The sequence below is a fragment of the Embiotoca jacksoni genome, unplaced genomic scaffold (genome assembly GCF_022577435.1).
Source record: "Embiotoca jacksoni isolate LCO1_2020_lvr unplaced genomic scaffold, fEmbJac1.0.p SCAF_1, whole genome shotgun sequence".
Lineage (NCBI taxonomy): Eukaryota > Metazoa > Chordata > Actinopteri > Embiotocidae > Embiotoca > Embiotoca jacksoni.
The window spans coordinates 13667784-13695482 of record NW_027185229.1 but is presented as its reverse complement, the minus strand read 5'-3'; the positions used below and the strand labels follow the sequence as shown (position 1 = coordinate 13695482).

Below are 27699 nucleotides of genomic sequence, written 5' to 3'. Positions count from 1 at the left end.
GCTTAGGCTAATGTTTTGCACATCTACAACAACAGCAGCACACGATCGTTATATATATATTTTTTTTCTGGCCTACAGTAAACTGAGCTTAATAGAGAAACACAATTTTTGAAATTATATTACAGTGATATTTATATATTACCGGCATTTCTGTGTAGTCATCTTTTATTAACTTCGCAACCGACACACTGTTGTGCCCATTGACGTTATAAGCTAATAGTAGCCAGAAATATCTGTCAGTTTATCGGCTGGGCTTTAACACAAAGTCCAACATTCATTTGACTTTCATTTTTTAACTACCCTCGCCAGCTAACTTATCAGAGCTTACTTGCTGAAAACAACACTGTAAAAAGGTTCGGTAAGAGCATCAAGACTGTACCCTGTGGTAGACTTGGGACGCCCCTTTCACAATATACACATTCATTTTCTACAATAAATGTTGATATAAAAATATTGCCGTTTAAAAAAAAAAAAATCCAACAACTCATACAATTGGGCCTTGTTCATTTGGCAATTGAATTTGGCAATTCAACAACAACAACAAAAAATTGTGGTTTTAGGAGTAGTTAAGTTTTGAACTATTTCCTTGATCAACAACTGTGTGCTGTGACTGCAAGCAAGCGGCTTCTCTATAGTCTTGTCCTGAACCCTGTTGAGACTCAAAAATGTCCGAAACCAAAATGACTTTTGGAACTAAACAGGACAGCTGAAGAAGCTGGAGTTGTTGTTTTTTTCAGTGTTGTTTGGCCCTGCTGTGTGACTTCGTGGAATACATACCATTCTTCATACCTGTGCTGTTACTAGTGCTATTACATACAATTACAACTATCATTGTATTTATTTTTTTATAGCTCGACAGTATTGTTACCAGTAATTGCTTCCTCCTGCCGCATGCATGTGTGATATATCTCAGATAACAGGGTACAATAAAGCACTAACACCTCCCACCTCCAAGGTCAATATACTGGACCTTCTCAGCTCTTCTCAGCATCCAAATCAGCTCCGCTGAGGGTAGCTGATGTAAAGGTTGATTACACCGTATGCGAGAACCTCCAGGGTTACACTGCATCTTCCACCGTCCTCGTGTATCATAAGTATGGTGACCATACGTAGAGAAATAGCTCCATGACATACAGTGACCACATGACAGAGCTCTGCGCACCGCAGGTCCTCCAAGAGTGAAATAGAAAACTATTTCATAACGCTGTCACTTATCAGCTCTGTACACAGTTTGTTTTGTCGTGTAATTTCACTTTCAACTTGCCAGGGCAATTTGTTAAAATCAGAGTTTTGGGGAAATGTAATTTGATTTGAATAACTGTATTTATCCCTTCATGAAGGTTCAGCTCAAAGAGCCTGAATAATAGGATTTTTTTTTTTTTTTAAATAAGCTTGGATGTACACTATGGGTAAATCCACTTGTTCAGGGACAAAAAAAAACAAAACAAAAACGTGTTTATCTATGACAACAGTACTCATGTAAACGCACACACACATATATATTCATATCGATAAATAAATATACATACACACATATATATATATAAGCACACACAAACACCTAGTGGCTGTAAGGCTTATGCTGAATCGTGGCGTGAGGTCACGGCTCACCCCTGAGCATTTAATTCACCAACCAGCTACAACGATGTGGTAAAGCAACAAGCCGACAGACCAGGCAGACCAGGAGGAGCATTAAAGGGTTAACGTTCAGGCGCGTAAATACTTCTTCATTGCTCTGAAGGGCTTGTTCACTAAAAGAAACGCGCTTCACAAATGATCTGTTAACACACACACACACACACAAACAAACAAAAAAAAGACACCCAGAGTGCAGCCGAACAGTGCGATACCCCCCCCCCCCCCCCCTACATAAAAGAAAAAGAAAAAAAAACACGACTTGTGTGTTAAGGCCAACTCCAACAACAGGAGGCGAATATTACATGCTTGATAACAGGGATCTGGCCGAGATCGTTTCCACCTTATGTACGACCGAGGGGGGGAAAGTGATGAGCGGCGGCAGACGATACGACTCCCGTTTAATCGCGAGACAAAACAAAACAGCAATTCGCCATCGCCCCCCGTGAATACAGACTTAAAAAAAAAAAAACAGCCACACGAATGTTCATCTTTTTATATATATATATATATATATATATTTGATCGCCGCGGAAGCTTAAGGACATCCAAACACGGGGCGCTATTGTCAGCCATGGCTGCAAGCCTGGCAGGAAGGCTGGTTTTACGGGGCTGAGCTCCCGACTCGGGTCGTGATTTTTCACCGCGCTCCGTAAATCAGCCACCGGGGGAACTCGGAAGAAATGGCTGAAATGTTGACTTTACGGACAATTTAGGCGAATAATAAGTGCCCGTGAGCGTCGGGGAAGAGAGGAGGAGGAGGAGGAAGGGAGGGAAATGGAGACAAATGAGCAGCGAGACAGCCGAGGCTTGCCCCGCTGCCGTCCGCTCCTCGCAACGGGGAAGGCAGGGTTTTAGTTTGGGGGCTATGCGGGGACGTTAAAAATGGCCATTAAGTGCAATTAACACACGAAGCCTACATCACAAAAAAAAAAAAAAAGAACAAAATCACCGTACGAAACGCCACAATGTCTAATAAGCGGAATCTGTTTTGTATTATTTCGCGAAAAAATGTCACAACCCCGGTCGGCTATATTTAACTCCGCCTTCTTCTTCTCCGAGCGGCCTCTCTTCAGATGTAGACGGGCGACCGAGAGCCACAAAGCTGTCAAACGCAAACCGACACCTCGCCATTTTTGTTTGTTTCTCACAAAATGCAAAAACCCGCCACACAAAAAAAAAAACACGGCACGACGAACAATGTGGCCCTTACCTGCCGTGGAACCAGTCCTTGCAAGCATCGCACTCGATCATAAACTGGGTCACGTCGTAAGGTAATCTGCAGATGCAATACACTGGTACAGTCGCCATGTTCAATTCACAACTACGTCGGGATAGACTGGGGGGGCTGCAGGAGGAACAACGTCCTGCAAACAATATGATCCAATATGATCTTCCCCAGAAAAAAAAAAGCCAGGGGCAGTCCCGCCGGACACATGAACCTAAGCGCACAGCTCCATCACGCCGCCGCCGTGTTTAGCGTTCGTACGGAGCGGTAGGAAACGATGGAGGCTCGTTGCAGCAGGCTTTCCTCAAATGCATTATTGTTGTTATTATTACTATGTGCATGCCCCCTGGTGACTGCACGGCACCGAGGCGGTCATATTAGGAGCCAGGAGAAAATGTAGCCTCGATGTCGGCGCGAAAATAAATAAATAAATGTGAAAGTTACGTCAGGGAGCAAAATCGGATGAATGAGCGGCTGGATCAACAATGCAGATAGCGTATTTTTTTTTTATTTTTTTATTTTTATTTATTTTTTTTTAAATTTGATCACGGAACCGTTGAATGGAAGCACATGAGAGCTTTATATTATTACACTGCTTATAATTAGTTGACAAATTCAATTCTAATATCAGTTTCTTTAGCTATTACATAATCTCTTCTTACTATATATATATATATATATATATATATATGCCCCCTGGTGACTGCATGGCAGTATATATACATGTATATATATATATATATATGTATATATACATATATATATATGTATATATACATGTATATATAATATTTGTGACGTTATTTTAAACTGAATATGTAAATAATGAATGCATAATACACTAAAAAGGGATTTTCTTGTGTTTATTTTTTTTGGAGAATTAGAGAGTTTGGTTGGTGTTGAGTTTTTCTTAGGTGTGCAGAGTTCTTCTGGGAGAATCTGGTTTTGGTTAATCTGGCTTTCCAGTATTATTGACCAGCAACATCTGGTGCTATATAAATATACAATTTAAATAATCCAAGAAAATGTGACTTTTTTTTTAAATTTATTTTTTTAGTTTGGCTGAAGGCCCCCTTTTTCTTCAGTGCATTTGGTTTCTTCTCGGGGAATTTAGCCTCGGTATCATCATTTTGATATAACTGTGTAAACGTAGTTACACTATAATTTATGGTTTCACCCCATCACACTCAGACCTCCTTGGTATTCCAAGCAGATAAGAAAAGCATTATTCAAAAATGTATTTTTCCTGATTAAAGGGATATTTTATTTGTCTTTGGTTCAATGCAACATTCAAATCAATAAAATGTGAAATACAGATTTCTGTCAAGCATAAAATATTATTGTTTAACCTTTGAAAATTGTGTAATAAAACAATACCATCTCAACGTGTGCTGCATTGTCACAAAGAGATATGTTAACAAGCAAACTCAGTAGCACTTTTGTCAATAGATCCATGACAACTGATCAAACTCTGAGGAGACCATGTGATACAGGTGAAAGCTGTGGAAAAGATAGGCAGTTGGAACCGTTTTGCCAAAAATCTTTACCAGTTTAAAACAATGTTTTATATCTCTCCTCTTTCTGTTGTTTTGTGAGAGGATCATCTTAAAATATACCGTTTCCAGGAAGCAAATCTTTTTAAAGCGGTCATTTCCCCATTGCACTCTCTCTACTGCCTTTCCAACAGTAAGCTCCCACAGGTTACAACAAGTTAACCAGTGAGCAGAATAAAAGAGGAAACATGAATGGTTCCATGCTGCTGCAGTATTCTGAAGATTCAATAAACAAACCAACAGCGTGTACTAAAAGAATATAGTTTTATTAAGCATTGTAGCTAAGTTGCCATCAAATACACCAGGCCACAATCCATCAACACTCAAACCCAACAGCAGTTCATTCTTTTACATTCCATGAGTTAAGAAGAAACTCTGATCAACTTACATAGAAGGTAAACTATTTAGCTCTGGCGAGGTGGGTGGGTGGGGGGGGGGGGGCTGGGAGGGGGAAACACCATTTCTCTGATCACTAATGAAAGATGAAAAGCTTCAGGAGAATTAAATGGAAATGTTAAATGATTATGGTGGAGAAGTAGTATGAGTGTAAAACAACACTGAGGAAATATCAAAACTGATTACCTGGCTTGATGGCGAAAGTCTTAATTGGAAAGTGGAGCACACTGCTTTTTAGCTACAGAAGGGTGATTTTTGTCAAAGCTTTTTCTATTGATTTTTCAGATATTCGACTAAAACAGCAACAGAGAACAATATAGTTTGAATACACTATCCCAAAGGGGCAAGAAAACATCGTTGTTGTTTTTTTAAATTAAGAATTCAATATCACATACACAAAAAAATAATAATTAAAAATCAAGGTCAGAACAGTTAATGTTACAAACAGTTAACACCTTCTATGGGTTTTCACTGATATTAGCCGTTTCTTTAATTTGCAAATGAGCATGGTGTTTGGAAGGATGGAAGAAAAAGGACAACATGCATAAAAAGTACACACTTGTTAAACTGCGAACCATGCAGAGGATTTCTGTTGAAGCGGGTAAAACTACAGATCTACATTTGATTCAAGAAACCACATGGAGTATCAGAGCTGTTTTCTTTAAATGTTACTTGCAGCTGAAAGACTGAAATTGCGTGGAGCTCATCTGAACTAGTGAAAAAAAGTTGCTTAAATGTGAACTAAACTCAATGGGGTTGACGGAAGCAGAAGATTTAGCTTCTTCATTAAGCAGTTAAACGTGACAACACAAAATTAATAACGGCGCTATGGCGAGTACAGAATATCAAACTATAAGATCTAAAATATTTCCAAATTGAAGCCTCTTTACAGGTTTAATATTTTCATTTAAAAATGAAAAGTAGCATTTTTTTTTTTTTATAAACATGTAGAAGTCTTGGTGACAATGACGTGAACAACTGCTTAAGCTACCAGTGTGTCATATGTTTATACTGAGAGGGATCTGAATTTCATCTTGTTTCTTTGTCTGAGAGGAAAAATGTACATTGAGTGTAGGTTTTTCAAATGACCAGATATTCCTTGACAGTTCCACCTTTCATCCTTCACCCTCTCTAGAAAAATAGACCTACTCTTCTTTTTTTAAGATGGCAGCCTCCAGACTTTCATCTCTATGGCAGCCGCAGTCTACATTTAGTGCATTTAAGTGAGGATTAGTATTGCACATCTTGGAGTCACTGCTAAAGGCACTTTCAGCTTGGATGAGAGCCCTGCGTTCCTCTTTATCTTCGCTTAGTTCCTCCGGCTCTTTGTCCTCCACGCCGTTCTCCGTGGCCGAGCTGTCGCATGGTGCGGCAGACGATTTCTCCTCCTCTGGCTTTTTTCTCTCTTTCACAGCATCGTGTCCAAATGGATGAACAGGCTTGTTCTGGTACAAAAGGACAAAAAAAAAGCTGTTGCCAAAAAAAAAAACAACAACATGAAACTCCAATAGCGTCTGTAGCTTCTTAAAATCATGTGTGACACAGAAAATACATATGTGGGCTGGAGTCCCGGTAACAAACAAAAAGGAGTCATTTAGAAGGTAATGAGCAGTAAAATGAAGGGGTTGCCGAGAGGCTGTTCAGCTCCCACTCATCCCATGCTGAAAGCTCAAACAATGGTCGTGTTTTGTTGTTACACTGTAATTAAACAGTCAAAAGAGCAACAGCTGTATTTTGATCTTTGTGAAGCATTTCCATTCTGCGTAGCAACTGAGATGATTATCCCACAATCCTAAAAAGGGGATGCAAGAGGTTGGTTTTGAGGAGTTGAATTTTTATATCCCCACGATTTCATTGTTCTCTTAACTGGATCCATTCAATTTCAAATCAAAATTTGGGAAATGTTCCCACATCCCACAGTATTGAAATGCATTTAGTTTGTTGCAAACATCATGTTTTTCCTTTTCATTTTCAATTGTTAAAATTTACATTTTCCAATTAATGTACAATCACTAACCTCTAATGAACAAAGGGAAGACATGTTTTTTTTTTATAGAAATTTTAAGAATAAATATAAACCAGATCCTATATTTACAAAACTACTGTGAGCTTGTGCCGTGGCTTCAAATTGTGGTCAAGTCCATCATATTTGCTTGAATAACTTGTGAAATGTGTCTGGAATCACCTACGGCAAACTGCACCGACTGAACATCTTTGAGGCACACACCTGTTTGTATAAGTTGCTGTGATTTACAAGTCAGGACAAACACCGCCAAGTCCAAGAAACTCTCTGTAGAGCCCTGTGATACGATTGCGTCGAGGCATTGATCAGGGAAAGAGTATACAACCATTTCTAAAGCTTTAAGTGTTCCCAATGGCCACAATTAATATTCAATGAGAGAGATTTGGAACCACCGGGACGCTTGCAGGAGTTAGCCCTATCAGCAACTTCAACTAGGCCTGTATGGTAGAGCAGCTGGACACAAACCTCTCAGTAAAAGGAACATGACACTCTTGATTGGAGTTTAATAAGCCACAGTTGAAGGACTCCGAGTGCATGAGGGCATCGGGGCTCGGACATGTCTCCCCCTTCCAACGAATTTGGTTCAGTAGAACCAAATTGTGATTTCAAATAGACATTGAGGATTTTTAGAGGATAATTCCTAATGACTCAGCACACGGTGACTCCTCTACAAATACATACATACATAGTGATACTGTTCATAGTGTGTGCCAAGTGGCCCCTTTCCTCTAGCACCACCCTGAGGACAACATTTCAGAAATGTAATGTCAAAGCAGTTACTGAGTACAGCTATGTCTCCCAGAAGATGATCCATCTGCAGTATGCACCACAAGTATGTCATATTGATGTGACTATTACCAGAAGTTGCGATGTCTCAAACTGTCTTATTCAGGAATCGTTGCTGGTAATCCGCCCCATAAATTGATGGATTTTTTTGATATTTCGATATGGGTGCTTGTACTTAACATGTTTATTATGTATTTGTATTATGTATTTATTGCTGCTACAGAAACAGTGACAACACTTGAGTGATGTTTGGTACCTGGTCCAAAAGAGGTAGTGGTGGGTCTGCTAAATATCAAAGTTATCTTCCAAGGTTGCATCAGTGGTGCATTTAATCATTCAATTTGCTGTTAATCCTTAATTTCCAATGTGAATGTGACATTTAAGTGACATTTCTCCAGCTTATTTCATAATGTCAATTTTCCTGGATTTTTACATTTCATCCATGCATTCTATTCATGGATCCTTTTCACAGCATTTTTTTAAAATAAATTTGAACAGTCTGACCTGACATGAAAACAATTGCCAACAGTTTACCATCGGGGTGTCAGTGTTGTGTGTTTAATGAAACTGTATTTTCTTTGTGTATAACAGATAGCGATTGGATGACAAATGCATTACAGTGCTGATGCTGTTGTCTTTATGATTACATATGGCATTCATTTGTGAAATTCGTAGGGATTACCTACTTACAAACCTACAGAAAATGCTGATGCTAGTCTGACATGAAAGTCAATCTGTCCGCCAAAGAATTTCTTGTAAAGATGACAAGACCTGAGCTGAGCCTTGGGAAATTGTTTGCAAAAGCATTATTTTCAATAATGACACAAATTTAGTAACATTGAAAAAAACATATCTGGCTTCAGTGTCACGTTGTGAAGTGTATATCTTTAGTCCGTGCTGTTGCTTGGACATTTGAACCGACTGACTGTCATCACATATAAATCTTCAAGAGGGGTGCATTCACAGATCACTGCTTGAGTTAAGGGACAGGCTCAAGTTTTTCAAATCTGTGTTAAAACATTTGTGAGGTTCCCATTAAAACACTGCAACCGTTTTCGCTTTCTGGAATCGATTCTCTTGTCCATAATGGCCATTGAAAGATCTCTTCCTAAACAACTTTCAATTTCTGTGATGGGGAAAAATACAGACAGTCTCCCATCACCTGCACTCAAAGTGTATCAAAAAGAAATGGGGAAAATGCAACTAGCTAATGTAAAGTTTGATTTCTGCCTCTGTAGTTTTTCAATACAAAGACACACAAGTGGCCAGTGGAGGGAAAGTTTTCAACTGTAACGGGGGTGTATTGTAGCACGTACAAACCGTGTAAATAATGATTCATTACCGACTTACCAGGTACAGTCCCTGACTCTTAAAGGTTCGAGTGTGATACCTTCCTCCTCGACCAAATGTTCTGATGACGGGTGTGGAAATCAAGCCTCTTGGACGACTAAAAAAACAAAAAACAGAAACAATTCCACTTTAGGCACGTTTCCATCTTCCTCTTTGTATGCACATTTTTAATTTGTACAGAAAACATACTAAGGTGACATTTACAAAAAAATCTCCCAGCAGTGTTTAAAGCTGCACTTCTAGAAGGTTTTGAGGGAAGGACTAGAATTGATTTACTACCAACAAGGATCTCTCAAAGTGTAATACAATGAGGTGGTTAAAACCTGCACCTCCTCACACACAGTTTAGATTCCAAATTTCTGGAATCTGTAAGTGATGGAATACTCACTGTATGCATTAAGGCTCTAAAAGCACAAATTCAGCTTGTCACACTCCATTCACCAGTCATCCACTCGTACAGTCTCCCTTAACTGCCTGTCCCCCAATGCTGCCTCCCTGAACTCCCTCCCTCCCTCCCTCCTTTTATTTTAAATGTAGTCCCTAGACCTTTCAAATAAAGAAATGTCATCACTTCACCATTTTATCTTGTTAAAGGTGCGTGAAAATTTGTCACAAATAGCGTATGAATCCCTGCGTTATGGCCACAAACATGACTTGTGAGGTCCTAGTGACCTTTGATCTCTGACCAAGCAAATGCTAATCAGTTCATCCTTGAGTCCAAGTGAACATGTGTGCTAGATTTGAAGAAATTCCCTCAAGGCGTTGTTGTGAGATTGCGTTCAGAGAATGGGACGGACGGACATGCCCACAAGATAACGGTTCTCGGTATGCCTGTCAGAAACCTGTCACCAAGCAAATTAAAAATATTGATAAAAGAATTTGACACTTCCACTGAGGGGGAAATGACGTTGGATCAATAAAAGAAAAATGGAAGCAGCTTTAGAGAGTAAATTATCTGTGTGGAACTGTAACTTTCTTAAAAGTAACACAAATGGATGAGGAAGAAAAAAAAGAAAAAAAAAAGAAGAAGCATTCATTTACATTTTCTTTTACAGATTTTCTCAAAATTCACTTAAAATTCGAACTACATTTTGATTGCAACCGGGACACAATTGAAGTACACGAGACGTCACATTTGACTGATCTTACCCTCTGTTGGGTCCACCGACGGACACCACCTGGACAGGAAACCCTCCCCTTTCTCGGCTGCGTCGCGTACCGGCCCACTGACCCACCACAGTGCCGGCGATCTCCAGCTTCCCTCCCTGGGTCGAGATTCCTTGAAGTCCTCGCAGAAAGAACAAACAAGTGGGAGCAGATGTTAGACCGTGCCATGTGAGCGGAGAGTGTTTCACAAGGTATTGTTTGGCTTGCGATGGGGTGTCGGAAACTATTTTCAACAGGGGGAACTGTTACAAATGGAATATCAAAACCCAAAACCGGGTGGCATCGTGTTTTCCACGGCTGCGCTTACCGGGCATCGCCCTGCCTCTTCCCAAGGGAGGCATCATTGGTGGCGGGGGGTAGAAGAAACCGGCGGGGGGGTAGAAAGGCATCCCGTGAGAAGGTGGCGGTGGCAGTGGGGGGAATGGAGGAGGATGAGGTGGGCGAGACATGTTGAGACCTTCCAAGATACTTTGGCGCATCTTTTCCACCTTGGCAGCCAGCTCAGCCTTAACAAGGAGAAATCATACGTGAGCTGCATGACTAAACTCCTCTATACCTCTACGTGTCTCACCGTAAAAGGTCTTTTCCGTTTAAATCGGTGAGGTCTCCGCCTCTCAAATTAGCAGCTAAAAAAAAAAATCGGTCTGCTTAAAACACTAGCTCAGCTGCTATTCTTCCACTGAGGCTGAGGCACTGGTGGACAAGAAAATGTCCCGGCACAATAAGAGAGTTGCCTGATTAAATCATTGCGGAAGCAAACCTTTATTTACCTTGTCAACGTATGCATGTTGACGTTTGAATGCTAACTGCTGCTGTAAAGTTGATTCGTGAGCTTTGAGAAAACAGATTAACGAAAGATTGAACAGCACAGCAGGAAGAGCCTTAACATGCGGGAGAGAACTCCAGTAGTATGTTGCACCACATGCACTGTTAAATAGCTCATTTCCAGCTTGTATTAACATGGATCTGAATATCTATGTGGACCGGGAGGAAGTAGTATGCTAACGGGGAAGTAGATATACAGCAGGGCTCCACACTCATACAAGTCAAAGACTATCTACAACCCCGTTTCCCAAAAAGTTGGGGCGCTCCGCAAAATGTAAAGAAAAACAAAATGCAACGATTTGAAAATCATGTAAACCCATATTTAATTGCAAATGGACCAAAGACAACATATCAAATGTTGAAACTGAGGAATTTTATTGTTTTGTGTCAAATATATGCTTATTTTGAATTTGATGCCACAACAGGTCTCAAAAAAGTTGGGACAGGGGCATGTCTACCATTGTTTGGCTTCCCTTCTTCTTTTAACAATACTAAACTTTTGGGAACTGAGGACAGTTTTGAAAGTGAAATGTTGTCCCATTCTTGCCTTGAGATAGGATTTCAGCTGCTCACCAGTTCAGGGTCTTCCTTGTTGTATTTTCTATTTCATGATGCGCCAAATTTTTTCAGTTTAGCACCTGGACTCTTCTACTAAGAAGCCATGCAGTTAAAATATGTGCAGAATGTGGTTTGGCATTGTTTTGCTGAACTAAGCAAGGCCTTCCCTGAAAGAGACGTTGTCCGGACGGCAGCATATGTTAGTCCAAAACCTGTATATATCGTTCAGCATTAATGGTGCCTTCCTCGGCGTGCCATGTGCACTAACGCCTCACTGAGCCATCACGGATGCTGGCTTTTCAACTGAGCGCTGACAACGAGCTGGGTGCTCCCTCTCTTCTTTGCCCCGGAGGGTGCGGCATCCATGATTTCCAAAAGGATCTCAAATTTTCATTTGTCAGACCACAGGACAGTTTTCCACTTCGCCTCAGTCCATCTTAAATGAGGTCGAGCTCAGAGAAGGCGGCGGTGTTTCTGGATCATGTTCATGTTTGAATGGTAGAGTTTTAACCAGCATTTGTGGATACTGTGTTGAACTGTGTTCACAGACAATGTTTTTTGTTAGTGTTCCTTAACCCATGCAGATAATTTTGTTTTTTTTAACCCAGTGTTCCCTTGTCCCTTGCCTACAGAGATTTATCTGGATTCTCTGAATCATTGAATGATATTATGTACAAAAGATGATGAAATCCCCAAATTCTTTGCAATTTTGCAGTTTTTCACAGTGTTGAACCTCTCCCTATCTATACTGCAGAGAGCCTCTCTGGGATGCTCTTTTTATACCCAATATTGTTACTGACCTGTTGCCAGGTAACCCTAATTAGTTGTGAGATGTTCCACCAGGTGGGTTTTTTTTGGGTTTTTTTAGCATTACCCAACTTTTCCATTCATTTGTTGCCCTGTCCCAACTTTTTTGAGAGGTGTTGCTGGTATCAAATTTAAAAAAGAGCCTCTATTTTTCATAAACAATTAAATTTCTCTTTTTCAACATTTGAACGTCTTTGGTGTGTTTTTTTTTTTTTCTTCCTATTAAATATGGGTTTATGTGATTTGCAAATCATTGAATTTTGTTTTATTTTACATTTTACACAGCGTCTCAACGTTTTTGGCCACCATAATTTCAGGATAACTTTTAAAATGATTCGTGTAAAAATCTGCAGAGGCCCTGTCGTTTTTGCCACCAACATAACACTCGTTTGTGCGCCGCTCTGTTTTGTGCTCGTCTCTCCGAATCGCTAAAACGGAAGTGGAGTGTGCAGCAAAGGCAGCAGGACCCATGGAGCCTTAATTGCCACAATAATGGGAGACAGAACGAAGTTATCCTTTTAGATCTTGTTCTGGAAGATCATAACCCAGTTCTCAGTGGGAGTGAGTTTTCTTGGTTTGCGATTGGTGCGGATGAAGCTACCTGACCATCACAGAGGTCGATGAGCTGGGCCTTCTCCCTGTTGGCCCTGATGAGTTTACTCTGAAGCAGCTTGCCGTCAAAGTACATCCACGGACAGCAATGCTCCCATGGAATAGGCTGTCCGCACGCATCGTTGGCAAACAGAGCCATGTCCACTCCGCTCATGAACAGAGCAGCCAGCTGGACTCCTCGAGGGTCCAGGTTGTCGATCTGTAGGAGAGAAATATCCAGACTTGTATAATGTTGAAATGAATAGAAAACAAAGAACCTCTTAATAGACCAGCTCGGCATTCCGATTAAAGCAAAAGCACAGAGCAAGCGTAAGCAGCCCATTCACTCCTGGCTGCCAAAACACAGCAGTGGACAATCTAATCCAGTCAAAACAGAAAGCCAGCAGACACAATCTCGATTCTCTGGGTTCTGACACAGGCTGACAGAGCTACGCACAGAGACCACAACGAGCAAAGCGCACAGCTCGTGTGGATGGTTTACATTAACAAGGCCGAAAGAGAACAGAGCTCCGGCTTCTCTACGACTCGGCATGAGGTGTGGAGTTGATAAACCATCCACACGTGACACAAGAACCCACCCAAAGCTCTACAAATGCATCTCTTAATGCAAAGCTATAAGCTTCAGTAACAACGTGCTGGTACAAAACAGGGTTTTGTTGAGCAAGTTGTTCGGTCTGTCGAATACGAGAAGTGTCCGGAGAAACAAAACGAGCTGAAATCTAAGAGGAGAGCTAAGCCAATTCTCTCGGAAGAATTAAACAGATGTAAGACAAGTGAACAGAAGATTTTTGCCAAGATATTATTTTTGACTTGTGTTTCTCAGACACCTCTCATATATCAAATACTACAAAATCACCTTCAGTTCCTGCAGCTGGTCAGGCTCATAAAGTTTAGGAGAAAGTGCTTGGGCTAGGAAAGCGTCAAGTTCGTTACGACGCAAAATTCTTACTCCTGGCCAATGTAACATAAACCTAAAGCAAAACACAGAAGGTTAACAGTGTTACAAAAATCAGGAACTAATCAACACTGTCTTCATAAATCCTCACTCCCTTTCACTTTACGTCACACTGGTCTCACTTCTCACATACACAGTGAAAATCCAAATAATCAAGGACGGCGTTGTCTCCGATTTTTTTACTCACCGGAGCACGCAGCACATCACCAGGAGGGGCGTGGGGACATTGGCGGGGTTCAGCATGGCCGGAGTGTCGGAGCGCATGCACGCCAGGAACGCCCTCATCCTGCGGTTCTTGTCCTCCACGGCTTTCCCCAGCCACAGCTTCTTCAGGTTGGGACAGGTCCACTCCCTGAAGGGCACGGCCTCCACCAGCTCAGGAGTGTGGGGAGACTTGCCTTTGTAGGCGGCCCACTCTTTAACCATGACGTGAGTGTCTGTTTGAAGAGAAAATAATAAAGGGAATTGTATTTAACAAGTCTGTTGAAATACAACTTTAAATTTGGGACTAAAACCATCGCTATCTCCAAGTAGGAGCTGACGCGCATTATTCGGATGAATATCTTGACGACTAACTGGTCGCGCTGATATATTGCAGGATATTAGCTTATAGCAGATATTAGTACAAGAGAGCAGAAGTTACTGTACAGGAAAGCCAAAGATCTGTCTGAGCTTATTCAGAAAACCGTGTCATGATTGTTTGTTTGTTCATCACCACTGATTTTTACAACAGAGCGTGTCTTGGTAAGGAGTCAGATATGGAGCAGGATGTTCCAGGTTTGCTACTTTCTGTGACTATTTTTAGTCCCTGAATCTCCTAAACAGAAGTGACGGCAGGCATGTGCGATGCAAGTATACAAGGGCGAAGTTTATAGTGTGTAAAAGTGACAAGTTATTATTCGGGTGCGCACAAGAGCAAAGTTTTTTTTTTTGAATTGTAAATACTCACCTCAGCGAAGATCAGCGTAAAAAGCAAGTCACGAAGCAGCTTCCCATTTTTAGCTGGTGCGGATTTTCATTGCTGCTCAACTAACTTGAATTTCATGATTAGAACTAACGACAGAACAAAAAGAAATTTCGCTGATGTCTGGTTTGTGTGTCTCTGCGAGCCGGTGGGGAAACACAATACGGCACCACACTACTGTCTGCGGTCAGCCACAGATTGTTCATGAGGTGAAAGATGCATCAGTCTGTAACATGTCTGTCTGATCAGAGGGAACATCAACATATTTTCAGGTCAATAAATTAAGTAGATTAACTTCCAGTTATGAATTAGGCCCCTCGGTATTTTGGAGCTGTTGAAGAATAAGAGGTGCCAAAGTCAACAAGGTTTCAGGTTCAGGTTGTGAACATGAATTAGGATGTCACTCAAAGCATCAACTTTTCTTTTGACTATTTGCTTGTTTATTGTGGGGTCTAATTAGGTGGGCGGTCCTAACCTCAGTCTATAAAGCAGGATTGGCTCGCTAGATTAACCAGACAGAAGCAAACGATTCCTGTTAAATCTACTCGACACAAGCTAGCTGTGCTAACTTTCTGTTACCTACGAGCAATGGCTTTCAATGAGGTCGGGCGCATCTAGGTTATTAATATAAAGACGGGAATCCAGAAATAAATACATGTAGAAATAGAGAAAAACATAAATGATGAATTACAAAAATAACCTAAATAAAATGTAATGTATACAGAAATAAAGTCAAGAAATGAATACAATAATGTAGTTTTTCCCTTACCAAAAGGTATATATTTTTCTTTTATCTATGTATTTCAATATTTATTTCAGCATGCATTTATTGAACTTCATTCATTTTTGTTGTCTTTTATATTGCTCTGCGTCACGCATACTTTTTTGTAATGGTAATGCCTCTAAATTCTTTTCACTTAGTGGCATGAGTGCCACAAATAAATGGAAGCGTAGAGCCTGGTGGTAAGTGCGACGTGCGCATTACCCGCAGAGCCTCAACAGTCATATCTATATTTAATACGCCTTGTTGAAATAAACTGGAATCATCCTTAGAGGGGCACTGATTTATGCACCATATGCACAATTTATCCGAGGCGCTGTATGAGCCAAGTTTGATTTCCACCGCAGAAGTTATTGGTTGTTGTTACAGAGCGGCTTCTGTTGAGATGGCACGTACCCCTAATAGAAGTCATTTCCTCGGTTTAAATCGTTGAGCAAATACTTCTTCTGGTCCTAAAAGTAGCCCAGATGCCCTGTTAAGGTCGGATTCCACCAGAACCAGCTGTGCCGCGTCCTGGCTCCGACACAACCACCTGACCGCTGGTATTCGAGACTATGCTTGCAATTCCACCAGACGCACCACGGCGCGTGTCAGCACTGTCCCAGAAGCGTCTCTCCACTCTACTATAAATACGGTTCTAGTCTATTTTTAACGGAAGCTGGACCGAAGCCGCAGGAAGCTGCACAGAGCAGATCAGCCAGCCAGGAAGTCAGACAGAAGAACAGCCTCGAGAACCTTGTCATTTTTCAAAGTAAACAGGCTATCCGGACTTCTGATCATATAATACATCACGATATCAATGTTTTGCACCCCGCCGCCCACCGGTCTTTCAAGCAGGGCAGGAAATGTGTCTACAGGCACTGTATGTGAAATATTATTGCAAAAATAATGATGAGGATGGATGTTTTTGACTCACATTCAGGGAGACAGTTCTTCCTCATGGCGAGTCTCTCCGCCTTCTTCCTGGCCTCCGCCAGGCTGAAGAGCACCCCGTAAACATACTGACGGATAGGTCGAAACAGCTGCACTGCTGAAGGCAGGTCTTTGTTAGCTTCATCTTCAATGGTGACGGACAGCTTAATCTCTCCCTGCAAAGACACACTGTTACCTCGATGCTGCGCAATGACTGCTGCACAGATACTTTACATTCCTCCTTCACATATGGTATCTCATGTGAATGTTTATTCCCCCGCCCCTCAAAAAAAAAAAACAAAGCTACAAGCAACCTCCACACAAATATAAGCACAATGAGTGTATTTGACCTTGGTGAGAACATGGTAGATATAGGGATACATAAGGCCCTTCTTGTGTCTGTGCTCGGCCACCCGCAGGACTTCAGGGGCCACGGCAGGGAGAGGTGGGATGGTGATGTCCATGTGGTTCCTGGTGGGCATGGAAAGCAGAGAGGGGATCTGTGCATCCAGGCTGTGGAGACCTCCAGCCTGTGATCCCGAACTCGCGGCAGAGGTCTCACAGAGGTCCGCCTGAGGACAGAAGGGGGGATAGTTTTCACTTTGGCTACCAGGATAGCAGTGAGATTCCTCATGTCATCGATGCGTCGTAGTCCACACGCTGAACTCACTTTTGATTGGTCCTCCAAGTCTACCTCTGGTGTGTTGTCAGAGTGTCCATTTTTCGGCCATTCCTCCTTATCGTCGCTAACATGACTAGAGCAGAAAAAGGGAAATAAGATGCCGTTACGTTCCCCGCAAAGCAGCACTGGTCAGGTTTCTTGAAAAGATGAGCTACGACTCCACCGAGAGAAAATAGAAAAGGCCGGGTGCGGGAGCGGGAGCGGAGTGATAAACATTGTGACGACAGTAGGGAGTGTGCTTACGCTGCAAAAAGCCTGGCCAAAACACAAGAAAAAAAACACTGAATTTGAGGAGATAATGACTTAATACCAGTGAAATTATGTGTCCAGGCGGCTGGTTCATTTTACGCGAGAGGATTTCTTTAAAATAAGCTGGTTCCTGTCTGGAAATAAGCAGGTTTTTAGATCAAATTACTTGAGCTAAGACTGTCACAGTATTAAGTAAAATATCCTGATAATTAGTACATAATTCTTGATTACATTTTTTTGTAAGTTCTTGATTGTAGCAAACGAAAAAAATGAAGGGGAAGGACCAAGAGAGTAAATCCCTACTTTAAAGTGGAAATTACTTAATTGTGGAGAAGTGACTTGAATAAATTGGCTTAATTTCAAATAGGTAGTCCTAAACCCATATCCACATTTAAACTAGATCACAATACCCACAAACACACACACACACACACACACACACACACACACACACACACACACATAGCTGTCTATAATCTGTTAGTATCTTAGACAAAGACAGTGTCTGGCCAGTCTCCCTGCACTTAGAAACATCACCACTGTTAGCATTTGTTGTTAACAGGCACTTCGCTTTGTGTGTGCGCTGAAAAAAGTTGTACTTTAAAGCTTATTACTACGGTTTTATATTTCTCCGTATTGTAGTATTGTCCTACTAAGAATGTTACCCATTTTATTCTTTGTAAACCCTGTAACATAAAAAAAAAATTCTAATTCCACAAAATATATATATGTATAAAAATAATTAAATAATCATAAACGTGCCAACTACTAGTCAACTAGAACAATCTTGAGTAGGGGAAGCCCGTATAATCAGAAACAGGGTTAGTGGTTTTGTCATGTATACGGGGATATGAATACCCACATTCGTTGAGCTTCATTTAAATGCCTTATCTCAAATATAATCAAAAGCAGGCTGAGTGTCTTTACCAGGATACTCTCATCCATGTACACACACTCAGCGAGAGAGTGTTGCGCTGAACTCACTTGGCAGTCGTGCCTGAGCTCTCTTCATTCTCCGAGGAGGAGGGAGTGGAAGAGGTGTTGAAGAAAGCAGCCTCTGTGTGGTTCGGGCTGACAGCCTGGCCTGGGTTGATGGGAGAGGACCTCTCGTACAGCGGTGTGTGCTTCCCCTTGTGAGGAATGTTGCCGAAGCTGTCCTGCTTCTGGAGGCCTTTCTCCACCGGGTCCAGGGACAGACCGTGCTCCGCCAGTGGCTCTGGGTACGAGTGCTGGATCTGAAGGCAAACACGAGCATGTCGTTCTCAAGCAAGCTGAAGCCTTTGCAGTAGGTCGCCGTGGTATTCCCTGTATTTCCCAGGCTTACCTCAGATTTTACAGGCAGCGGCACCTGTGGAATGTTAAGCATTTTTGGAGATGGCACTGCAGCAGGCACTCCCAGGTGTTTTGGTCTAACTGTGAGACAAACATAAAAAAAAAAAATACATTCACGATACAGTCCGCACCGTAAGTATTTGGATACTCATCACATTCTTGAATCGCAATCATGGACGCTACTTTAAAGTGCCACATCTCAGATTTAAATTGAGCAAGTTTACAACAAAAGAGAAAGGCATTTGTGGGAGATGTCGACCTTTTGTCACATAGTGCCCAGAGTTTAGGGTTTGGGAAAAAAAAACAGTAACAACACAGTTACAGAGCTCGATGATGCTGCAGCCCTGTGAAGCCCCCCACCCCCACCCCGCCCCACCCCACACACACACACACACACACACACACACACACACACACACACACCACACACACCCCTGGCTGTCTATAATCTGTTAGTATCTTAGACAAAGACAGTGTCTGGCCAGTCTCCCTGCACTTAGAAACATCACCACTGTTAGCATTTGTTGTTAACAGGCACTTCGCTTTGTGTGTGCGCTGAAAAAAGTTGTACTTTAAAGCTTATTACTACGGTTTTATATTTCTCCGTATTGTAGCGCACTACTAAAAATGTTATCCATTTTATTCTTTGTAAACCCTGTAACATAACATTTTTTCTAATTCCACATTATTATAAAAATAATTAAATAATCATAAATGTGCAACTACTAGTCAACTAGAACAATCTTGAGTAGGGGAAGCCCGTATAATCATAAACAGGGTTAGTGGTTTTGTCATGTATACGGGGTTATAAAGTCCTGCTCTTAATGACAGTGGCACAGAGACATTAAACATTCAAAACTGCGGTTGTACACTAAAGTCAATGCCTACTATGCTCGGTGCCACAAGTGCAACAAGTATTTTGTCTACCTTTTTAAATGTTATTTAAGTATAGAGCAAATTCAGTCATTTCTATTTAAAGCCAAAGGTTGAAGCTCTCAAAAGGTTTCATTTCACGTTTCCATCTGCTACTGAGGCTGAGAAATTAAAAAGTTTTAGTGATCAATGACATTCTATCCAGTTTGTTTTGGAAAATCTTAAGGATTTAGGAGACGGTTTTCAAACTACACCGTAGGTTTTTAAAACGTGTTTTTAGAGGGCGCCTTGGGTCATGGTGGGTTAAAAGCCTAAAGATCGATCTCGGTTCATCGAAATTACACATCTGGAGTTTTTTTTAAAATAGTCCCCCTGGTTTACAGTGGTTTAAATGTAACTCCTTTTTTTTTTTTTTTTACATATTTGCCTTAATTCAGTAAACACAGATCTATGAATCTCCACCCACTCCTCTGCCACCTCCAGCTCTCGGGCATAGTTGATTGCATGGTTCCTTTGGTATGTAATGTATAAAACCCTGGCGGTCTAAATCTCTGTTTTTGAGATGTCAGATTGTCACAGCAGTTCTGAAGTAGAAAATGGCCAGCAATGGCGTTAACTGCCTATTTGACTCATCATATGCCTTTTAGCATGTAAAAACACCACGTTAGCAGAGGTTAAAACCAGATTTGCTTAGTGCAGATGTAGTTTGAGACCTTCCAGGCTGCCTCCACAGGACACAGTGCTGCGGATCGAACTCCAGTGGCACGCGGTAAGATCCGACGGAAACCCACCTAACGTTGGAGGGAAGTAAGGGGGTTTGCTGGCCGCTGAGTAGTATTCCACTGCCTTCTTGAAGCGGATGACTTTGTCAATAGTGCAAGACTGAAAGGAAAATGTCAAACGAGTACACGGTGAGAGGGCAGAGAGCATGTCAGTGACTGGTTTACAGAGTGAAAGAAAATGCAACACGCCCTGTCTCATGGACATAATTTAGCATCTAGCTTTTCTTCGGTTGATACAAAAGTTAAACTTTAGCCTCCTTATGATAGAGTTTTTCTGTTCTCCTTTCAACGGTGGCGAGATGGTTAGGATTTATTTTAAAACAGCGCTTCCAAAGTCCAAAACAAATTCATGATCCTTTCTAATGTAGCGCACAAAACACAAGGATGCGTTTCTTTCCCTGATACAATATAAATACTGTAGACAGCTTAGGTTGACTAAATACAAAATGAAAACAGGAATGGGTGGCTCTGGTGGAAAACCTGGTGACAAACACATCTGTGTTATGATGCCACATTATCCTTTTCCCCTCGACACATCCAGCTGTACTTCTCATACCTGCGAATGCTTGAAGATGTCCTTAGCGATGGTGTCCAGGTCGGTGATGTCTGGGATGGTGCGGACGTAGTCGGCCACAGCCTTGATTACAACGTCACAGGGCGGGAGCACAAGCTGGTGGGCTCGTACCTGAGAGAGATCAGATGTGCAAATGCAATCCTTTACTTTCTCATCTGTTTTCAGTTGCTATGCCTTTAATGTGCACGCTTCATGCTTTTTTGGTTTTTTTTTTGGTCTATTTGTTAAGGCATCATTTCAAGCATTTTTAAAATGACCCCGTGTATAAAATTTGCAGCATAACGTTCCATACCTTGCCTGAGGAATAACAACACACTGCAATCACAACAAATCAAGGCAATCGAGTTTGAAAGGACGGTTTGAACAACAATTTGCAATACGTTTCAATAACCAGTTTCATTTCGGCCGGGGCTCAAATTTGCTAAACTAGCCGGAGTAATTAAAAGTGCTTTCACACATGCACCGCAACCTAGAACTGCAAAGGTGGATCAAAAAGTTCAGAGACTGCTCTTGCTGCTCCGCGAACGGTGCGCTGTAGCTGTTATAACGAAGTGGTGGTGGTGCACGCAGCACTGTGGTGTGCATAGAGCGGGGGGGGAAGCTCGAACGTTTGTGAGTAAGTATTCCAAGTCTGGTCGCTTAATCAAAACCAGTACCGGAGTTACGCATGCCTTTGTGAGCAGTGGTCTACTAGTGGGAATCTTTATGCGCCTGAAACTTGAGCAGAGAGCACACATCAAAGTTTGTGATAAATGAATGGGGAACAGAAAGAATTCGCCAGGGAGCCAAATCCAGTGATTAAGGTTGGTTACTACGCTAGAAATTTTTACTGCGCTGAGGAAAATAAAACATTTTCCCCCGAATGGATGTTTTCATTGCGCACCAAACAAACTAGGAAGCAAGAATAAGGGAATCAATAAGATTCAGATTTAATAAGCGGATTGACGGTCTGATTCAGATTCGACACAATGCTGCAGAACCCCAGTCCTGACAAGAAGGTTCTGTTGAGGTACGTGCTGTATTGTGCCTCGAGTTTGACACAGAAAGAAGCGCACAGTGCAAAAACAGTAAATCCCCAGTGCAGCTCTGTGTTTACTCGACTTTAATACGACAGTGCTGGTATAACGATGCGGAAAGACATCAAAGCTTTAAAGGATAATTCTGGTTTATTTCAGCCTGGCGTATTTCGCATTAAATGCGGCTGCTGCGGCTCTATGGGTCACGTTAACTTTGCACTCTCCACCCGCTGTTGTAGAAATACAGGAAAATGAGGATTCACACGAAACTTATTTTTATTAAAAGTCCAGATTATTTCGAATGTAGTTGTTCAACTTTTGTACTGATCCCCCCCCGAGTGCTCCAAATGTGAATTGCGGGACCTTCTCCATTCAACAGTGGGTGTGGTTTAGTCCAGTGTTTCCCAAACTGTGGGACGTGAACCAACGGTGCTATGCAAGAGCCTTGCTGAAAGGCCTACGATAAGTCAGGATACACATAAGACATTACATGCAATTTAAACATGCCTGTGCTTAGTAACATAGCGCGACATCAGGTCATGCATAACATAGCATAATGCTAATCTCAGCTTGACTAGGGCTGGGTGAAAAGGAAAATATCAAATATAATATTTTCAACCAAATATCTTGATAGCAATATTGCAACTATATTGAATGGGTGACTATTGGTGCTTTCACAAAATGCTAAACTCAGTAATGTTGTTATGAGGACTGAGTGGGTAAAGGGAAATAACAGTCTAGTAAGTTCAGAAAATGGCATGACTTTAGTGTAAGGCAGCCTTAAAAACCAGGTAAAGACAACAATTAAAAAATATTAAATCACGATATTACGATATCCAAAAAGACTATATCTAGTCTCATATCACTATATGATAAAATACCAATATATCGCCTGGCTCTAAGCTTGACAGTTAGATTTGGACTCCTCAGTCACTGATTTTAGCAAGCGGACTTTTTCTAGCAGGAGATGTCAATGTCTTATTCAATTTTGAAACAGCAGCATTATGGTATTTCCATTTAACCTTTCGGAGGCTAATGCATAGTTAAATCAGTGAATTTGGTTTCATGAAAATAATTGTACCTGGGGAATTTGGTTGGATACTCAGTGGTACATTGTCTAAGAGGCCGGGGACCCCTGGTTTACTGAATAGAGCCTGATGAGTCTGTGTGACATAAAATATTTGAATACTGGTTATAGACTGATGATCAGGACTAAATAAGCCGTTATGTGCTGCACCTTCAGCTTTGGAAAACACCGGTCAACATTTTTCCCCATTTCATGTCACCTGACATTATAAGGATCAACTAACTGATTGATTAATTGAGGAAACATATCAATTGCTAATGATTTTAGTTACTGCTCTATTCTTGACATCGAGAAGCAAGAAGCTCTTTGAAACATCGTCAGATTAAGCAGAAACAACACGGGTTATAAGGTTTGAACAAACTTGGGGAGTCCATACAGCTCAAGTGCTCTGTCATTAAAGTTGAAATTCATGTACATTTTTCAAATTTTCAACGTTTCACTAAATGTTCTAAAACAGATATTATCATTTACCATGAAAACTTTTTGTATTAGGTCCAAAAAGAAAAAAGAAGCATCTTCACTCCTGGTCTCAGACATTCGGATGCCACTGTATGTTAAATATGAATTTACTTTTACTTGTTTTAAATTCAATTTCAGTTTTCAATACGTCAATATGACTGTATATACGATTTTGTATCCTACTCGAAGCAGCTGGTGAGAGTAAAGAAAAAAAGTAAACACCAACAGAAACCAGTAAAGAAATACAGTACGAGCAGCGTGGGTTTGTGTCCTGTTGAGTGTCACTCTGCCGTGGAATGTAATGTGTTGATATGTGGCTAGCTGAGCTTCAGCGGCACATGTGAAGCAGATGGCTTTCTGTTTAATCGCAACAAGTCATTTAAAAACTAACAGCTGAAGCGTTTACGCACTGAGCCCTAAAACTGCCGGCCACTGCTGCCACGCAGCAGTCGCGCTTCACGATTCACTGAGCCACCAACCTGCTATTTCTGTAAGCTGTATTGTCCGTTATGCTCAAGGAGCCGCAGGTTTAAGTTCTTTTCTTGTTTACATCCACGGAAACGCCGCTGCTAAAATGCAGTTCAACGAGCAGTATTTTTAGCCATCGATCGTGAAGCAGAGATGAGCTCGTATCTGCTTTCAAGCGCGTGAAAGCTACCAATATGTGCAGGACCGTTGACCTTTCTTTTCACTAAACTTAAGAGCTGCCCACTGAAAGTCGATGACATCATCATCCGTTGGAGACCCCTAGTTAACTCGGATGTCTTAAGTCAAGTGGTTTATATTTCTTTCTTTTTTTTTTAGGTTTAGGATTATTTTATGTACTGTACATACGAGTTTCAGGTGCGCGCCGAAATTACCGCTTCGCCTGACCAGTGGACACAAACACATGTAACTCGGGTGCTGCTGTTGGTTAAGCGACCGAACTTGGAATACTTGCTCACAAAAGTTAGAGCTTCCCCCTGCTCTACGCACACCACAGCGCTGCGTGCACACGCAATGGCAGCAGTCCGGGAACTTTATCACCCGCCCTTGTAGATATGAAACAGCAGCCTGCTCAGTGAATTAACAGCTCCACTGGACATGTTCTTGCTGTTACTGAAGGCTACTGGAGCAGTTTAAAGTTGCTTTTTCAGAGAGTTAGATCATATTTTGTCAAACTAATTTGAACAGATAAAGATCCAATTTTCCCTATAGATCTATTCAATAGAGTCCTAAATGCTCCAGAGCCAAAAAAAAAAAAGAAGATCCTCAGGCAGTTTTTTTTTTTTTTTTTTTACAGATGGCGCAGTACCTGACCCTTGTGTATAAAATCTAAAGAGTTTTCCTGAAAACACTTTCTATTGAGAAAGTAAATGAAATTAGTCCAGGACTGCAGGAGCAAATACTGACCTGTCCCAAAACATATTTAAGCACACTCTTTTGCTTTGTATCACCAGACCAGTAATTAAATAAAAAATAAATAAATTAAAAAAAAAAATCACCATCATAATCTTTACCTTTAAAGATGCTAATGGATGCTCTGGACCAAGTAAGCTCCAGTGAAAGGCAGCCAAGTCTTCATCAGGCAGTATGTGATTCCCTGTAAAACACACAGCAGCACAGCATGTGTCAGTCAGCCTCACCTGAGCTGTCACTTCATTCCCGTTTGTGTTGCGTCTGGTAACTATGGCACCAACCTAAAAGTGATGCAAAGATGACAAAACGGTTTGGGTTGAGATCAAGCTGCCGTGCCACTTCATGCATCAGGTACTGGCTGGTGGTGAGGCTTTTGCCGTTGCGGCTTAGTTTGAGGGCGTGGGCACTGAAGTAGTATGGGATGTTGCTCAGAGCGTAGTCCGAGTCGTAAGCCAGCAGGCCGTGCAGGCCGCTCTCTCTGCATAAGGCTATCACTTCCAGGTGGTGGTCCTCCATGCTCTGGACAACCTGAAGAGCAGCACAGACAAGAATTAGTCTTTAGGATGGTAAAGCTTCAAAATAAACCTCTTACACAGACGCAGTGTATTTAGGCACTCGAGAAGGGGGTGCAGAAACAGGATTACAAACGAGGCATACATTTCTTTGAGCTGAGGTTAGTGAGTAAGCCCTACTCAGCTGATTGGACCCTCAAAATACTGAATAATAAGATAAATAATACACAAGATATATATTCTAAAATCTATTCAGGATGTGTGTGCAAAAAAAATAAAAAATAAAAACCTTTACGTTATTATACGAAAACTTACCCGCGCAGTCTTACAATAAATTCACCTGCCGAGCTGAAACGTATAGGTCACAAGTCATATCTTCATTTGAGACGCAACTTCCCGTCTTTTTATACCTCAACTGTGGCATCTGCTCATCCTGATTCCCAAATTTCAAATCCACACAGCACAAATTCTTTTCGATCAATATTCCATCCGGAGAGCAGAAACACTGCATTTTATAATAATCTTGATGGATAAATTGCATTCAGCGTGGAGCGATCCATAGCTTGTTTGCTTCATGCCTATCAATATCTTCCGATTTACGAATAAAGCAAATCTGAGCCTCCCTTACTTTTCACACTCCACCACGCAAATCATTGTCTCAGTAAACCAAATCTAGGGCGGTTGATAATGGCTCTGGCAATATAACCAAGATTGCCGTTGAGGCATCCTAGCAGCCCTGCAGATACTCAGTTAAAAAAAAACAAAAAAACAAATGATCTTCTGTACTTTACTGTCTCCCTGCATGACTGTTTTTTTTTTTGCTTAAACAAATCAGAACGGCAATTCATTCATTCATTCATTCGACTGCAGTAGTACAGTTTCTATTTCCCAAAGCGATTGTTTTGTTTTTCTGTCTGGCTTTCTGAGACCCTCCGCTTCAATGAGTCAGTAGTTTTGTCTGAGCTGGGACCAGGAGAAGCAGGAGCTGGCCTTTTCTTAATGAGCAGATTCCATTACAGTGTTGATCACGTGTATGCACACTCTCGAGGTGGTGCTACTAAATCAGAATGAGGTAAGTATTAAGAAGCAGGCCGCTGGCTCTCTCTGAGGCACTGATTAACTTGGCTGTGGTGGAGGTGGTGGTGGAGGTGGTGGTGGGGGGGAGAAACAGCTTTCATCGTGGGTCAAGTTGGCGGTGATGACATGGTGGGCAGCTAGGAGGCTAAACACAGAGCCGGCTAATGTCTGCCGGCAGCGGCACAGAGTGGCTCTGCTCAACAGGCACTTCAAGGCCGAATTTATCACTCACCCCGACGTGGAACCTGAGGAGGGCCAGGCGGATGCAGTGGGCCATGCACACCGGAGGAAGGAACCAGACTTTAGGCGGCGGGGTGCCCTTGTTCTGGACGTGGCTGATGATCTGCTGAGCGGTCTGCCTCTCGTTCACCTGCCGCTTGACCCACTCGTGAAGACGGCCTTTCTCCAGGGCGCCATTGAAGCACACCAGGAGCTCAATGTTGCCGTTGAAGCAGGCCTTGGAGAGGGCGGCCAGGTAGCCCAGCATGTGGTTCCACTGGCCCCCGCTGACCCAGTCGGTGTAGAATCCTCCGTAGAGCCGGTGGAGGCAGTTCTCGGCGTCCACCAGCAGTCTCAGCGGACTTTGAGGGGGTCTTTGCCGGCCACCTCCGACCATACTCCCCCGGGCCAACCTCTGGAGCTCCACTGGCACCACAGCGTTGGGGCAGTGCTTTTCAATGTATTCCTGCAAACCATGAATACCCATGTTCCGCTTGGGGGGGGAAAAAAAAAATGGAAACTTAAAAGTGACTTGTTAAAAAAAAAAAGAAGAAAAAAAAAAAGCGCGATACCAGAGGAAATTAAACCGGAGTGGGTTGCAGTGAGCCTCTCCCCCTGACAGTGACTGACAACCGGCTGGTAACTGTGGATATTGCAGGAGTTGGAATAATTTGAAAAGAAACAAAAAAAAATAAGGCTACTATTTAGACATGATCAGTTTTTGGTGAGTTGTTTTTGGTTCATGGCTTCTGGCTGCCATGTGTCGGTTCACGGAGCCATGTCTGCGGTTGTGAATCTGACTGGAGTGAGAGGGAGGAAGAGGGGAACACGTGACGACATGACGCACAGGCACGTACAGCTACAGAAGCGCACGAGGAAAGCAAAAA

General features: G+C 42.0%; 2 protein-coding genes across 6 annotated transcripts in view; both read right to left on the bottom strand.

The window, feature by feature from the left end:
- The window catches only part of phf2 (PHD finger protein 2), a 33873-nt gene extending 30613 nt beyond the window's left edge, over window positions 1-3260 (bottom strand). For both annotated transcript variants that reach the window (XM_069176468.1, XM_069176541.1), the window contains exon 1: window positions 2849-3260. In XM_069176468.1, coding sequence (XP_069032569.1) covers window positions 2849-2946 — 98 coding nt within the window. In that variant the 5' untranslated portion in view covers window positions 2947-3260. The remainder of the gene's footprint in view (window positions 1-2848) is intronic.
- Window positions 3261-4663: 1403 nt separating this feature from the next.
- Window positions 4664-27699, bottom strand: LOC138214803 (constitutive coactivator of PPAR-gamma-like protein 1 homolog). Of its 4 annotated transcripts, none has more exons than XM_069176655.1 (17): window positions 26826-27699; window positions 25286-25532; window positions 25106-25188; window positions 21027-21155; window positions 20402-20570; window positions 18808-18896; window positions 18468-18718; window positions 17223-17307; window positions 16903-17124; window positions 16557-16728; window positions 14083-14332; window positions 13797-13911; window positions 12930-13139; window positions 10446-10644; window positions 10121-10259; window positions 8972-9068; window positions 4664-6257 (listed from the first exon to the last, which is right to left on the bottom strand). In XM_069176655.1, the coding sequence occupies exons 1-17, from the start codon at window positions 27297-27299 to the stop codon at window positions 5958-5960; spliced, it is 3231 nt and encodes a 1076-aa protein (XP_069032756.1). In that variant the 5' UTR covers window positions 27300-27699; the 3' UTR covers window positions 4664-5957. The 4 variants fall into 4 exon arrangements, with proteins under 4 accessions (XP_069032756.1, XP_069032829.1, XP_069032907.1 ...); XM_069176728.1 differs by having other exon boundaries at window positions 10121-10250; XM_069176806.1 differs by having other exon boundaries at window positions 20480-20570.